The sequence below is a fragment of the Rhagoletis pomonella genome, unplaced genomic scaffold (genome assembly GCF_013731165.1).
Source record: "Rhagoletis pomonella isolate Grant_MI unplaced genomic scaffold, Rhpom_1.0 Rhpom_scaffold_00009, whole genome shotgun sequence".
In the NCBI taxonomy this organism is placed as follows: Eukaryota; Metazoa; Arthropoda; class Insecta; order Diptera; family Tephritidae; genus Rhagoletis; species Rhagoletis pomonella.
This window is the reverse complement of record NW_023458563.1, coordinates 3,045,789-3,057,839: the sequence shown is the minus strand read 5'-3', so window position 1 is coordinate 3,057,839 and position 12,051 is coordinate 3,045,789. Positions and strand designations below refer to the sequence as shown.

Genomic DNA, 12,051 nt, shown 5'->3' with positions numbered 1-12,051 from the left:
AAAATTCGATGAAAAACGTATCATTTTGATCCATTTGGATCAAAACGGCAACACTGCTATTAAGTCGAAACTAATTAATTTGCAACTTAAATTTAAGTACCAACTTAAAGTTTACTTCTATTCATAGCCATATTTCAGATTTCTACTAAGTAGTTTTAACGTAGTTTTACGATATAGCAAAACTAGTGTGAAAATATATCGACTTTTCTTAACAATATTTAGGAAAAACTACATTTTTACTTAATACTATCAATTTTCGAAGTCGATGTTTATCAAAAGCATGCTGTGAAACATACAAGCATATGTCTAACACCTCTATTCTGCAACACTTTCGCATTCGGATTTTGCTACGAATCGTAGAAATGGTATGCTGCAATCCGAATCGTATTTTCGAACTTTCGAAATTCGTACCAATGGCATGCCTAAAAACGAACGAGTAAGCTTTTTTGCGTAATTTTGTCCGAAAACAATTCGTCGGAAGCGAAATAAAAATTAATCAAAAAGATGTAAATCGATATGTGTATGTCCGGTTTAGTTGTTTGTACACAATGCTTTTCCGTTGTTGTGTCCAAACGCATGACCCTAATCTAAAACCTTTAACATACACGTATAGTCAAAGGATTCATCTTTAATTTAAAACAAAGATTTTAAATTTCCGGGCACTAGTTTATTAATAAATTCGGTTTGCACTCAGCACTTTTTTGTAAATTTCGATGTGGGTTCTGCGCAAAAATATTGTGGATTTCGTAGCCGGAGTTCTATACACAAGCAATGTTGCATACCATTGACATGTGGAACCCCCTTTTCTCCGGCAACACAGAAAGGATAATTCTGCTTAGTAAGGTTTATAATCCCTAAGCGCGGCCGAAAGCAGAATCAAGCGCAACGGATGGTGGACCTATCAAAGTGCATGTGTTGAATGGCTTGGAAGAAGCTGTTATTGCATTACCTGGATTGAGAACCAGTTCTTGAGGCATAGGAGGAGTTATGGCTTGTGGTTCAACAATTCCACCAGAAAATGACATAGATGCCTCCATGGTTACTATGCCCTATAGCTCCGCACATATTTGTGAAATCATTTCCATAGCGCGCTCTTACTCCGCTGCTATAATTGCAAATGCAATAGAATCCATTCTTTCCTTCAAAATATGTAAAATGAAACAATTTTACTATAAATAAGTACTTGAATAGTGTTTTTATAATTCATTTTCACTTTGTTTCCCTTCATGCAGCTGTCTTCGAAAAATAACTGATAGCTGGCAATGCTGCACACATTTCCGCGATGGCTGCAGCATGTCGATTTTTCGTTTTTCGTAACGTTATGTAGCTTTGTTAGAATTGTGATACGCATCTTCCGATTCAAATGGATCGCTCTTTGTAAATTTCAGTTGGAGACCATTCAATTAGGGATGGGCACCGTTTCCAAAAAATTCGGGTTTTTGATTAATTACGGTTTTTTATTCAGGTTTTAAACCGTTTATAGATAAAACATGGTAACTTTGTCTTGGAAAATATTTTTTTGTTAAGTTTTTATTGAAATATGGCTCATGTTTTAACAAACGGCATATAAAATCAAGTTTCAAACTTATTACGAAATTCCAATATTCACAATCGACTTCACAATCTACTATGCTTAGCTACCAGATCAGCAAAAAAATTTAGTAGTCAATTTGAAGTTTTTGGTACGCCGTAAATTTTTATTCTTGTCTGGAAAACTACAAAATAATTATCCATTGCTGGGGAATGCAAAAACCGAATTTTCGGTTTTCGGTTTAAAAGAAAACGACGATTTTTAGAAACACCGATCTTATTTGAACATCCCTACATTCAATATTATCAAAATCACGCTCCATTTACTTAATTTTTACATATTTCGTCTTTTATTCCTTAATTTCCTTTTATCCTTAATTTCCTAGTTGCGACTTAGTTGCAGCTAAAACTAAATTTTAAGTTGATACTTAACAAGATAAGTAAAAACTAAGGAGACATGAATAGCTTTAGGAGTAACTTAGAATAGTTTCGACTTAGTTCTGAATTACATAATATGCGCCAATGTAAGTAAAAGGCCGATCTCGTGACTTTTGAGGACGAAACGTAACCACAAAGTGCTGGTGAGAAATGACTCAATTTGCGTGAAAAACAATTGGATGTCTTTCAACAATAATAAAATAATGATGTGCAAGGGTAAGCCGGCTGACGGTATAGTCAATAACTTATATGACAATAACTTTTCTAAAGCCGATTTGAGTTATGCAACAATTAGATAAGGTTATGGCAAAAAAATGAAACTAGAAAGGCCCGTTTTTCGTTTTCAATATCATAAATTGTTTATAATGACTTTTGCTAGAATTTAAAAATCAAATGTTATCAAAACAAATTCTATGCGACTGAGGTATATTTTTTTCTAATTTGTAGTCCATTTCTAAAAGCGTGGTTTGTTAAAAATTTGCCACTATTACTCTTTTCCGACCAAATTTGGTCGCTTCTTTTTTACTTGGTAGATTGGTACGCAAAGTAAGATTTTGGCCGGATAGTTGAATAGTTGGAGGATGGTTCCGTGCGCAGAAGTGCAAAGCTTTTGACTGCCAATCACCTGGGAGTAGCCAGTAGCAATTCTTGTGTGTACGGTTAAAATCGCAGCTCACAACGTCCGGATATTTATATCCACGTATCCTCTGGGTAGCAACCAAACGGCCGTTTGGGAGCGACCTAAAGTGAGAAGGCGTAAACTTCGCGTGGCTGGGTTTAGGTCCCGCCACGCTAAAACCCCGCCCAATGAAAAATTCCAACAAGCCTCGGATCAGACCCCCTTTTTTCATGACGACCATGGCAAACGTATAAAGGACTATGATTTGAGGGCATGCACCTGGAATATCCGGACCCTCAATGGGGAAGGTGCCTCTGCTTTGCTAGTTGAAGTCCTCGGTAAGACAAAGGCAGACATCACCGCCATCCAAGAAATGCGATGGACGGGGCAAGGAAAAGTAAGTGTGAAGCATTGCGACGTCTACTACAGTTGCCACGTAAAGGAGCGCAAATTCGGTGTTGGGTTCGTGGCGTTCACCCCGGTGGACGAACGTCTAGCCACAATCCGAATCAAAGCTAGATTCTTCAACATTTCGCACATCTGCATCCATGCTCCGACGGAAGAGAAGGATGAGGCGTCCAAGGATCTCTTCTATTAGCGCTTGGAATGTACATATGAGCGCTGCCCCCGACACGATGTCAAAATCGTGCTTGGCGATTTTAATGCCAATGTGGGCAAGGAAGGAATCTATACGACGAAACGTCCGATAACGGACTGAGGGTGATCGACTTTGCCGGGGCCCGAAACATGGTAATATGAAGTACTAGGTTCCAGCACAAGAACATCCACCAAGCTACATGGCTGTCTCCAGATCGAAAAACGAGAAACCAAATCGATCATGTTGTGATAGACGGAAGGCATGCTTCAAGCGTTTTGGGCCAAGGGCCAAACATCGACTCGGACCACTATCTTGTTGTATCTAAGCAAAAAATGTGCGCCCAACAATGCAAGGAAGGCTTAACGTTGAAAAGTTGCAATCACAACAGACGGCCACTTTATTCGCCACTCGACGCACGCACCTGCTCTCTGAGAGCACTCTTCAACAATCCGACATACGCGAGCAGAGGAACCACATTTCCCGATCATTAAGTACCGCTGCCGAAGAAGTAGTTGGATTTCAGCGAGCCCGAAAGAACAACTGGCACGATGGGGAATGTCAAGAAGCCGCAGAAAAAAAAGATGCCGCCTACAGGGCCAAGCTACGATCGGGCGCAACGCGAGGCATGTGGGACCGTTATAGGGAACTGAAGAAGCTAGCGAGACGTATTTGCCGCAATATGAAGAGAGAGGCCGAAATACGTGAGTGCGAAGAGCTTGAGATGCTGGCCGACAGGAAGAACGCCCGAAAATTCTACCAGAGGGTTAGGCGACTTACGGAAGGTTTCAAGACTGGGGCGAACTCCTGTAAGAACAACAATGGCGACCTAGTGATCGATGTCCAGAATATACTTAAATTGTGGAGGGAACACTTTTACAACCTACTGAATGGCAGCAGCGCTGAAACTAGTGAAGAAGACGAACCCGTGGCCCCAGTCGATGATGATGGAGTAGCTGTCCCACCACCTGACTATGACGAGGTACGAATAGCGAGTACGCGGCTGAAAAACAACAAAGCTGCTGGAGCTGACGGCCTGCCAGCCGAGCTATTCAAGTACGGCGGCGAGGAGCTGATGAGGTGCATGCATCAGCTCATATGCAGAACATGGTCAGATGAAAGCATGCCCGACGACTGGAATTTAAGTGTGCTCTGCCCAATCCACAAGAAAGGCGACCCCGCCATACGCGCCAACTGCCGCGGAATCAGCCTTCTAAGCATAGGTTATAAGGTCTTATCGAGTGTATTGTGCGAAAGACTGAAGCCCACCGTCAACGAGCTGATTGGACCTTATCAGTGTGGCTTTAGGCCTGGAAAATCCACCATAGATCAGGTATTCACAATACGCCAAATCTTGGAAAAACCCGCGAGAATAGGATCGACACACACCATCTATTTGTCGATTTCAAAGCCGCTTTCGACAGTACGAAGAGAAGTTGCCTTTATGCCGCGATGTCTGAATTTGGTATCCCCGCGAAACTAATACGGCTGTGTAAAATGACGTTGAGCAATACCACCAGCTCCGTCAGAATAGGGAAGGACTTCTCCGAGCCGTTTGATACCACGTTTCAGACAAGGGGACTCCCTTTCGTGTGATTTATTTAATCTGATGTTGGAGAAGATAATAGGAGCCGCGGAACTGAACCGCTCAGGCACAATACTTTACAAGAGCGTACAATTGCTGGCGTATGCCGACGACATCGATATTATCGGTAAAAACAAGGGCTACGAGGACAAAACGAAGTATCTCCTGTCATCACACAAACAGTCAGAGCATACGCGTCTTGGCACCCACGTCACTGTTGACAGTTACAAGTTTGAAAAAGTAGACGACTTCGTTTATTTGGGAGCCAGCATTAACACCAATAATAATGTCAGCCTTGAAATCCAACGGAAATCACTCTTGCCAACAAGTGCTACTTTGGGCTGAGTAGGCAATGGAGAAGTAAAGTCGTCTCTCGTCGTACAAAGATCACACTCTATAAGTCACTCATCATGCCTGTGCTGGTGTATGGTGCGGAGGCATGGACAATGACAGCATCTGATGAGGCGGCTCTTGGACTTTTCAAGAGAAAGATTCTGCGAAAGATTTACGGACCTTTACGCGTTGGTGATGGCGAATATCGCAGACGATTTAACGATGAGCTGTATGAGCTTTACAACGATACACACATAGTGCAGCGAATTAAGATTCAGCGGCACCGCTGGCTTGGCCATGTCGTTCGAATGGACAGAAACGCTCCTGCTCTGAAAATATTCAACGCGGGCCGCGATGCTGGTAACAGAGGAAGGGAAAGGCCTTCTCTGCGTTGGAAAGACCAGGTGGAGAAGGACTTGGCTTCACCTGGCATTTCCAGCTGGCGTCAGTTAGCACAGAAGAGATATGACTGGCGTGCTGCTTTGGACTCAGCCAAAATCGCTTAGGCGTTTACAGCGCCAATAAAGAAGAAGAAGTTTGATTAAGTTTTTAAATTCTTAATTATAAAAATATATATTTCAAACATCATTTTGCATATAAATATTTGCCCTTTGAACATTTGCCAATCCTGCCATTAAAAATAAGAAACCTAATTGGTTTGGCCACTGATGGACCAATGTTATGGCTGGAGACTTAGGCGGGCTGAAAACATTATTGAGTGCAGAAACCGATTTATTTTATATAAAGTACACATGTCACTCACTTTACCTTTGCTCAAGCTACGCTTGTAAAAATTGCCGAAAAGCATTGAGACACTGCCACAACAAATATAGTTTCTTTTCCCACAGTTCAAAGAGGATACACGCACTGATGGAATTTCAGGACTAGTGTTCGGTAAAACCCCACAAAATCTTGGGCATATCTCAAACACGATGGCTTTCGCTAGAAGGCGTTGTGTTAAGAATAGTTGAGCAAAGGGATAGTTTGAAACTTTATTTTATTTCCTGCTTTTGTGAAGTAAACGGTATGCGATCTGCAGACCTGGTAGAAGGAATGTGTTGCAAAACCAAATGCTATTTTTTATTTCTATCGCAAATCTTGCCCATAATTAACAATCTTAACAAAGAGTTAACTTAACTTTATTCAAACATATGTGATCAGTAATAATATTAATATTGATTTTAAAAATGAAAATAATCATATTAAAATATCTGACATTTTTGTTGGAACGAAATATCTGACATTTTTGTCATGAGAAGTTCTGAAATTCTTGTAGTTAAAGCCTATATATTAAAGTTTTACATAAAGATTTTGAACCAAATAGTTGAAGATTTGATTTCAAGTGCGAAGATATAAAGCTTTTACAAATAATTACATCAGCTAATTTGGTTTTTAAAGATTTACCAATTTTACCTCTTTTGTAAAAGTTTCCCATCTCATAGTTTGCGATCCTGATATAAGAACCACGTAGAGGAACTTACTGAGGCTAAGTGAGCTTGATATTTCCACCGATCTGAATATTGATACGTTTTGGGAAAGAGTTTATTCTATTAAAAATGGAATGAATGAAAATTGCTTCATGCACCTCCCGATTTTTTTTAATATATTTTCATTACTACATAGCTCTGCGGCTGCAGAACGCAAATTTTCAGCGCTTTCTTTGATAAAAACTAAACTAAGAAATAAGCTTATCAATAGCATAATAATATGCAAGGAACTTGTGAACAAAAATGACCCGCACTATGTGTGGTCAGTTGCTAAAGATTCGCATGTGTGATTAATTGATTTAAATTTACTTTTAAGAAATTAAACTTATTGGTACATAACATGTATATATATAATTCGTTGTTTTTCATCTCTGTGAATAAGCCTGTACCTGCATTTATTTATTTCTTGCTTATTTTAAAATGTACAAACTACATAAATGTAATAGGGATGTTAATTTTTTCCGATCCCGGGATTTTCGGGATGGCGTTGTCACAATCCCGGGATCCCGGGATTAGTTCCCGGATTTAGATATTCATTACTTTTCAACAACTTGAATCGAAAAAAATGGCTTCTATATTGTTTGAGAAGCTCTCCTACCATGAAATAAATAATAAATATGTAAATGGGTTTGAAACCTACTTTTTTATTTAAAGTGTCGTTTTTATTTGTTCTCTCTGATCGCAGGATTTATTTTGATGGACTTTGTAATTTCAAAGATATGATTAATTCCAAAAAGTATTAAAAAATTCAATGCAATGTAGAATAAAAATATGGGTAAAAATGCAATAGAACATTTCTTTAGAATTTAAAAAATTAAAACTTTTTGGATTTACAAGGACAAATAGGTAATTTTTAAGCTGAAAAAGTTAGAAGAACGAAATTCGAGGATGTTATCGAGTTTAACATATAATTTTTTCAAAAACAAATATTGCGAAATTTCAAGGATAAAATTTTAAAATGACATTTTCAATACTTACCAGCCCTTCTGCACTAGAAACTTGAATCTGTTTAAATTCTACAGGATTTCCTAATTAATTTTATACCCATACTTCTTCTCTAAGCACATTTCGCCGAATTTTTTAAATCATTTTTGAATTACTGACGTCAGAGTGAAATACATAAACGCAATTTTACTATATTTGGCTCATGTTTTCGCGAATATATTGATATTTGCGTTTAAAATTTGCTATCGCTCGGTGTTATATGTATAATGAGCTAGATATTTATAAAAAAAAATATTAATTATTAAATAAAAAAAGAAATATAGCCAATACTGGTCAAGAAAAGGAGTTTCTAGTATTGCCATCAGTGCAAATTACAAATTCCGAAAATCCCGGGATTCTTCTCAAGTACCTTAAAGAGACCTTAAAAAGTCCGGGATCCCGGGATTAACATTCCTAATATGTATGTATGTATGTAAATGTTTTGTATTCGATACATCCCCTCAAATATATTCTGAGCGTTCAGAATATATGAGTCCGAAAGGAGTCCTAGGTAGCTAAGAAATATGAGTTTCAAAAACAAAAAATTGTTTACTCTTATATGAATCTTTTAGGATTCATATATGATCCAAGTTATGAGCCAGTACCTTGTGTAAAAACAACAAAGATTTGCAATTTATATCTAAACTTGTTTATACAGAAATTGAAAATAATTAGAAAAAAATGAACAAAATTTAGCTGCAGCTGCTGCTATTGAATGCATGTTGGAATGTATATATGCACGTAAGTATGTATGTATGTTATTTGAAAGGAATTTTTGCTGAATGCCTTTGTAAATATAGTGCGTTCAATAAGACTCAAAGAACAACCTAAAATAAGAGTCCGAATGTAGCAATTTATGAGGCCGATAAGAGCTTCAAAAAGAGTCTGAAATTATTCATATGTAAGTATATGAGGCCAAAAATTGTTTTAAAAGAGTCCAGCATGAGCCGTATATGAGGCCAATAAGAGTCCAATAAGACTGATATTGAGGCTCATTTGATGTATGAATTTAAGCTCATATAAGTCGGACCTTCGAAGGATGGGAAACACCCTCATATCGGACTCTTAAATGAGCTCATTACACTGTGAGACAAATGGTAGGGGTCAGTGATCGGGAAGGGTTCAAACTACCGGGGAAAGTTATATCGGTAAAAAAGAAGTTATACGTGTCCCGGCGTTTCGCTGGGTCACGTCTAGGAATCGAGATATATCGATTTGAAGTTAGTAACTATCATATAGGCGAAATTGTCACCTCTGGTGGTCTTTTTTTTGACTTAACTCGAGAACCACTAGTCCGATTTTGCTTAAAAAAATTAAAAAAAAAATTAAAAATTATAATTGCTTTAATCTGTTCATATAACGTTTTTCTATATAATCAACAGTTTTGCCGGTAAAAATAAATGTATGAAGAAAAAAAATATTTTTTGCCTAAAATATTAAATTTTTTATTTTTTAAATTCATAAAAAATCCAAAACGGAAAAAAGGCAAGACGTATTACTTTCACGCAAAGTCACATAATCTTTAAGCAAAATGAGACATAGATCATGAAAATCGATGGATGCGTTTCGCTTTTATTCACAATTAAGTGAAGGTATATCATTTTGACAAGAATATTGATTTTATGTTTCAATGAATTTGGATAATATATATTATATATTATTTATTATTAACACGCAAAATTAAAAATTATTACAGGTAATTATTAGGTTATTACATAGATACATAGGTTATAAAAATCGATGAATGCAAAACTTATTTTCGTTTGTTTGCGCCCTTTACTTTCATGCGTGGTGGTTCGCCCACTTGTTCAGAGTCTGTATCGGATGAGGATCTGTCTTCATCTGGAAAAAATCAATTGTTTTTAATCAGTCAGTTAACTTCATTTTTGTGACTTACCCTCGGAGGAAACTCCCATTGTATATTCTTTTTCTTCATCTTCATTGTCAGGATCGTACGTCTTTTGCGACCACCAACAAATTTCAGCCACCAGCGAATCGAGCCTTTTGCCTTTATATCGCGTTTCCATTGGCATTGCCACTTGATGGAAGCGCTCGCCATGTTCATCCGACTCTGAGGCTAGCTGCTTGCTGAAGTATTCGAGATGGTGATGCAAGAAGTGAATTTTGAGGGACATTGATTTTCATGATGTATGTCTCATTTTGTTCATAGGTTGTGTGACTTTACGTGGCCCTTTTTTCCGTTTCGGATTTTTTATGAATTAAAAAAAAAATTTTAATTTTTAGGCAAAAATAATTTTTTTCTCTTCATACATTTATTTTTACAGGCAAAACTGTTGAGTATATAGAAAAACGTTATATTAACAGATTAAAGGAATTGTAATTTTTATTTTTTTTTTATTTGTTTGAGCAAAATCGGACTAGTGGTTCTCGAGTTATGTCAAAAAAAAGACCACCAAAGGTAACAATTTCCCCTATATGATAGTTACTTACTTCAAATCGATATATCTCGATTCCTAGACGTGACCCAGCGAAACGCCGGGCCACGTATAACTTGTTTTTGACCGATATAACATTTCCCGTTGGTTTCATCCCATCCCGATTTTGACTGTCGCATAGTGTTATGAGCGTAATGGCTCCGAAATAGGACTCCTTAAAGACTCATTTATGACTCCAAATGTTTGCTGGGATTTAATCTTAAGTGAGATGTATGCTTTCAGAATGCTTTTTTATATCAGAGCGCACTTGTGCACAAGGGTATTATAACTTTGTTCACATAATGGTTGTTTGTAGCAGGCAAAACGAATCGAGATATAGACAAATGTATACATACATAATCAGAATGAAAAGATAAATCGGTTAAGCGGTGACTGTCTGTCCGTCCGTCTGGCCGTCTGTCCGTCTGTGCACACGATAACTCGAGTAAAAATTGAGATATCTTGACGAAACTTTGTAAGTGCACTTCTTTCGGGCGTAGGACGGATGGTATTGAAAATGGGAAAAATCGGACTATAACCACGCTTACCTCCCATATAACGGTAATTTTCGGAAATACGAAAACTGCGATATTTTAGTAACTACTGAAGATTATTCACTCAAAATTGATACTTACAATAATTTTTATACGAAAAATAAGTATATTATAAATTTTTGGAAAATGGGCGTCGCCACGCCCACTTATGGTTACATGTGTAAATCTTGGTAACCACTGCACCAATTTCTTCCAAACTTGGCACAGTTGTTAGGCTTGCTACAACATACCAAGTGGCCGAAAATTTTTAAAATTGGACAATAACCACGTCCACATCCCATATAACGGTAATTTGGAGAAATACGAAATCTTCGATAAATTAGTAAATATTAATAATTTAATCAAAATTGATGCTTGTAGCAATTCTTTAGCAAGAAATACGTTTATGATAAAATTTTGGAAAATCGGTGTGGCATCTCGGTAACCGTTCTACCAATTTGTACCAAACTCGGTATGGTTATTGTGCTTGGACATAAAAGCAAAACGCTTAAAATTATTGAAATCGGACTAAAATTGAGGCCGCTTTTCGTATAACGGTAAATTTCAGAAATGCTTGAAACTTCAATATTTCTAAATTTAAGGACGCTAATTTACTCATTACGTCTAACTGAACATACTATCGAAATTGTAAGAAATATGGGTGAAACCACTCGGTTTACCATGTAAAGGTATTTTTGGAAAGGTGAAAATCATGTATTAAATACTTGCGTCGGGTATTTAATGTTCGGCTCTGCCCGAACTTAGACTTTCTTATTTGTTGTAATTTAAATTTATTTGGTAGGTTGTAAACGATTTTGGTCGGATTTGGGAAGAAAATTGGTACGAAAAAAACTGTTAGTGGCAACGCTTATCGAAAGCCAAACCCCATCAGTGTGGGACTTTAACTCGAGCTAAAGTGTTTCAGAAAGGTTTACTGGACAATTTATTTGAAAAGTTGTCACCTATCCAAATTCCGAACTTAATGTTGAAAAGAATTTGTTATCAAACGAAGTGCTAAAACCCTTTGATCCAGAAAGGGTCGAAAATCTGTTGCCACTAAACTTAGTTATGTCTATATCTATACTAATGATATAAAGATAAATCTTCGCGAACGGCAGGTCCGATTTTCATGAAATTTTGTATACATTCAACAAATTTTATTGAGCTTGAGGCCGTTTTTAATGAAAAACTATTGTGGAACAGGGGTCAACTTATCAACCAATTTAAAAAATTTGCTATCAAAATTTTAAATTTTCGAATCAGATTTTTTAGAAAAGTTTTGAGCATGCATTTTTATAGCCAATTTAATTTCAGTATAATAAGGCTCAAGTTCGAACTTGTGCATTTTCTTCGATATAAAAATATAAGTATTTTAGAACATAAATAAATAAGTATTTTGTGTGGATGAAAATGCGAAACACGACCACACGAATTTTAAGGTACTTCAAACCATATATTGTATATTTAACTCCCAAGCATACTTTGACTATCCTTTTAAACTAAGTCCAATTA

At 37.0% G+C, this 12,051-nt stretch overlaps 1 protein-coding gene across 1 annotated transcript in view; it reads right to left on the bottom strand.

Annotated features, from left to right (window-relative positions):
* LOC118745808 (putative nuclease HARBI1) overlaps window positions 1-9,706 on the bottom strand; it is a 50,736-nt gene extending 41,030 nt beyond the window's left edge. Inside the window, exons 1-2 of the mRNA XM_036479485.1 lie at window positions 9,469-9,706; window positions 9,352-9,413 (exon numbers count right to left, since the gene is read on the bottom strand). Coding sequence (XP_036335378.1) covers window positions 9,352-9,413; window positions 9,469-9,706 — 300 coding nt within the window. The remainder of the gene's footprint in view (window positions 1-9,351; window positions 9,414-9,468) is intronic.
* Window positions 9,707-12,051: the final 2,345 nt, after the last annotated feature.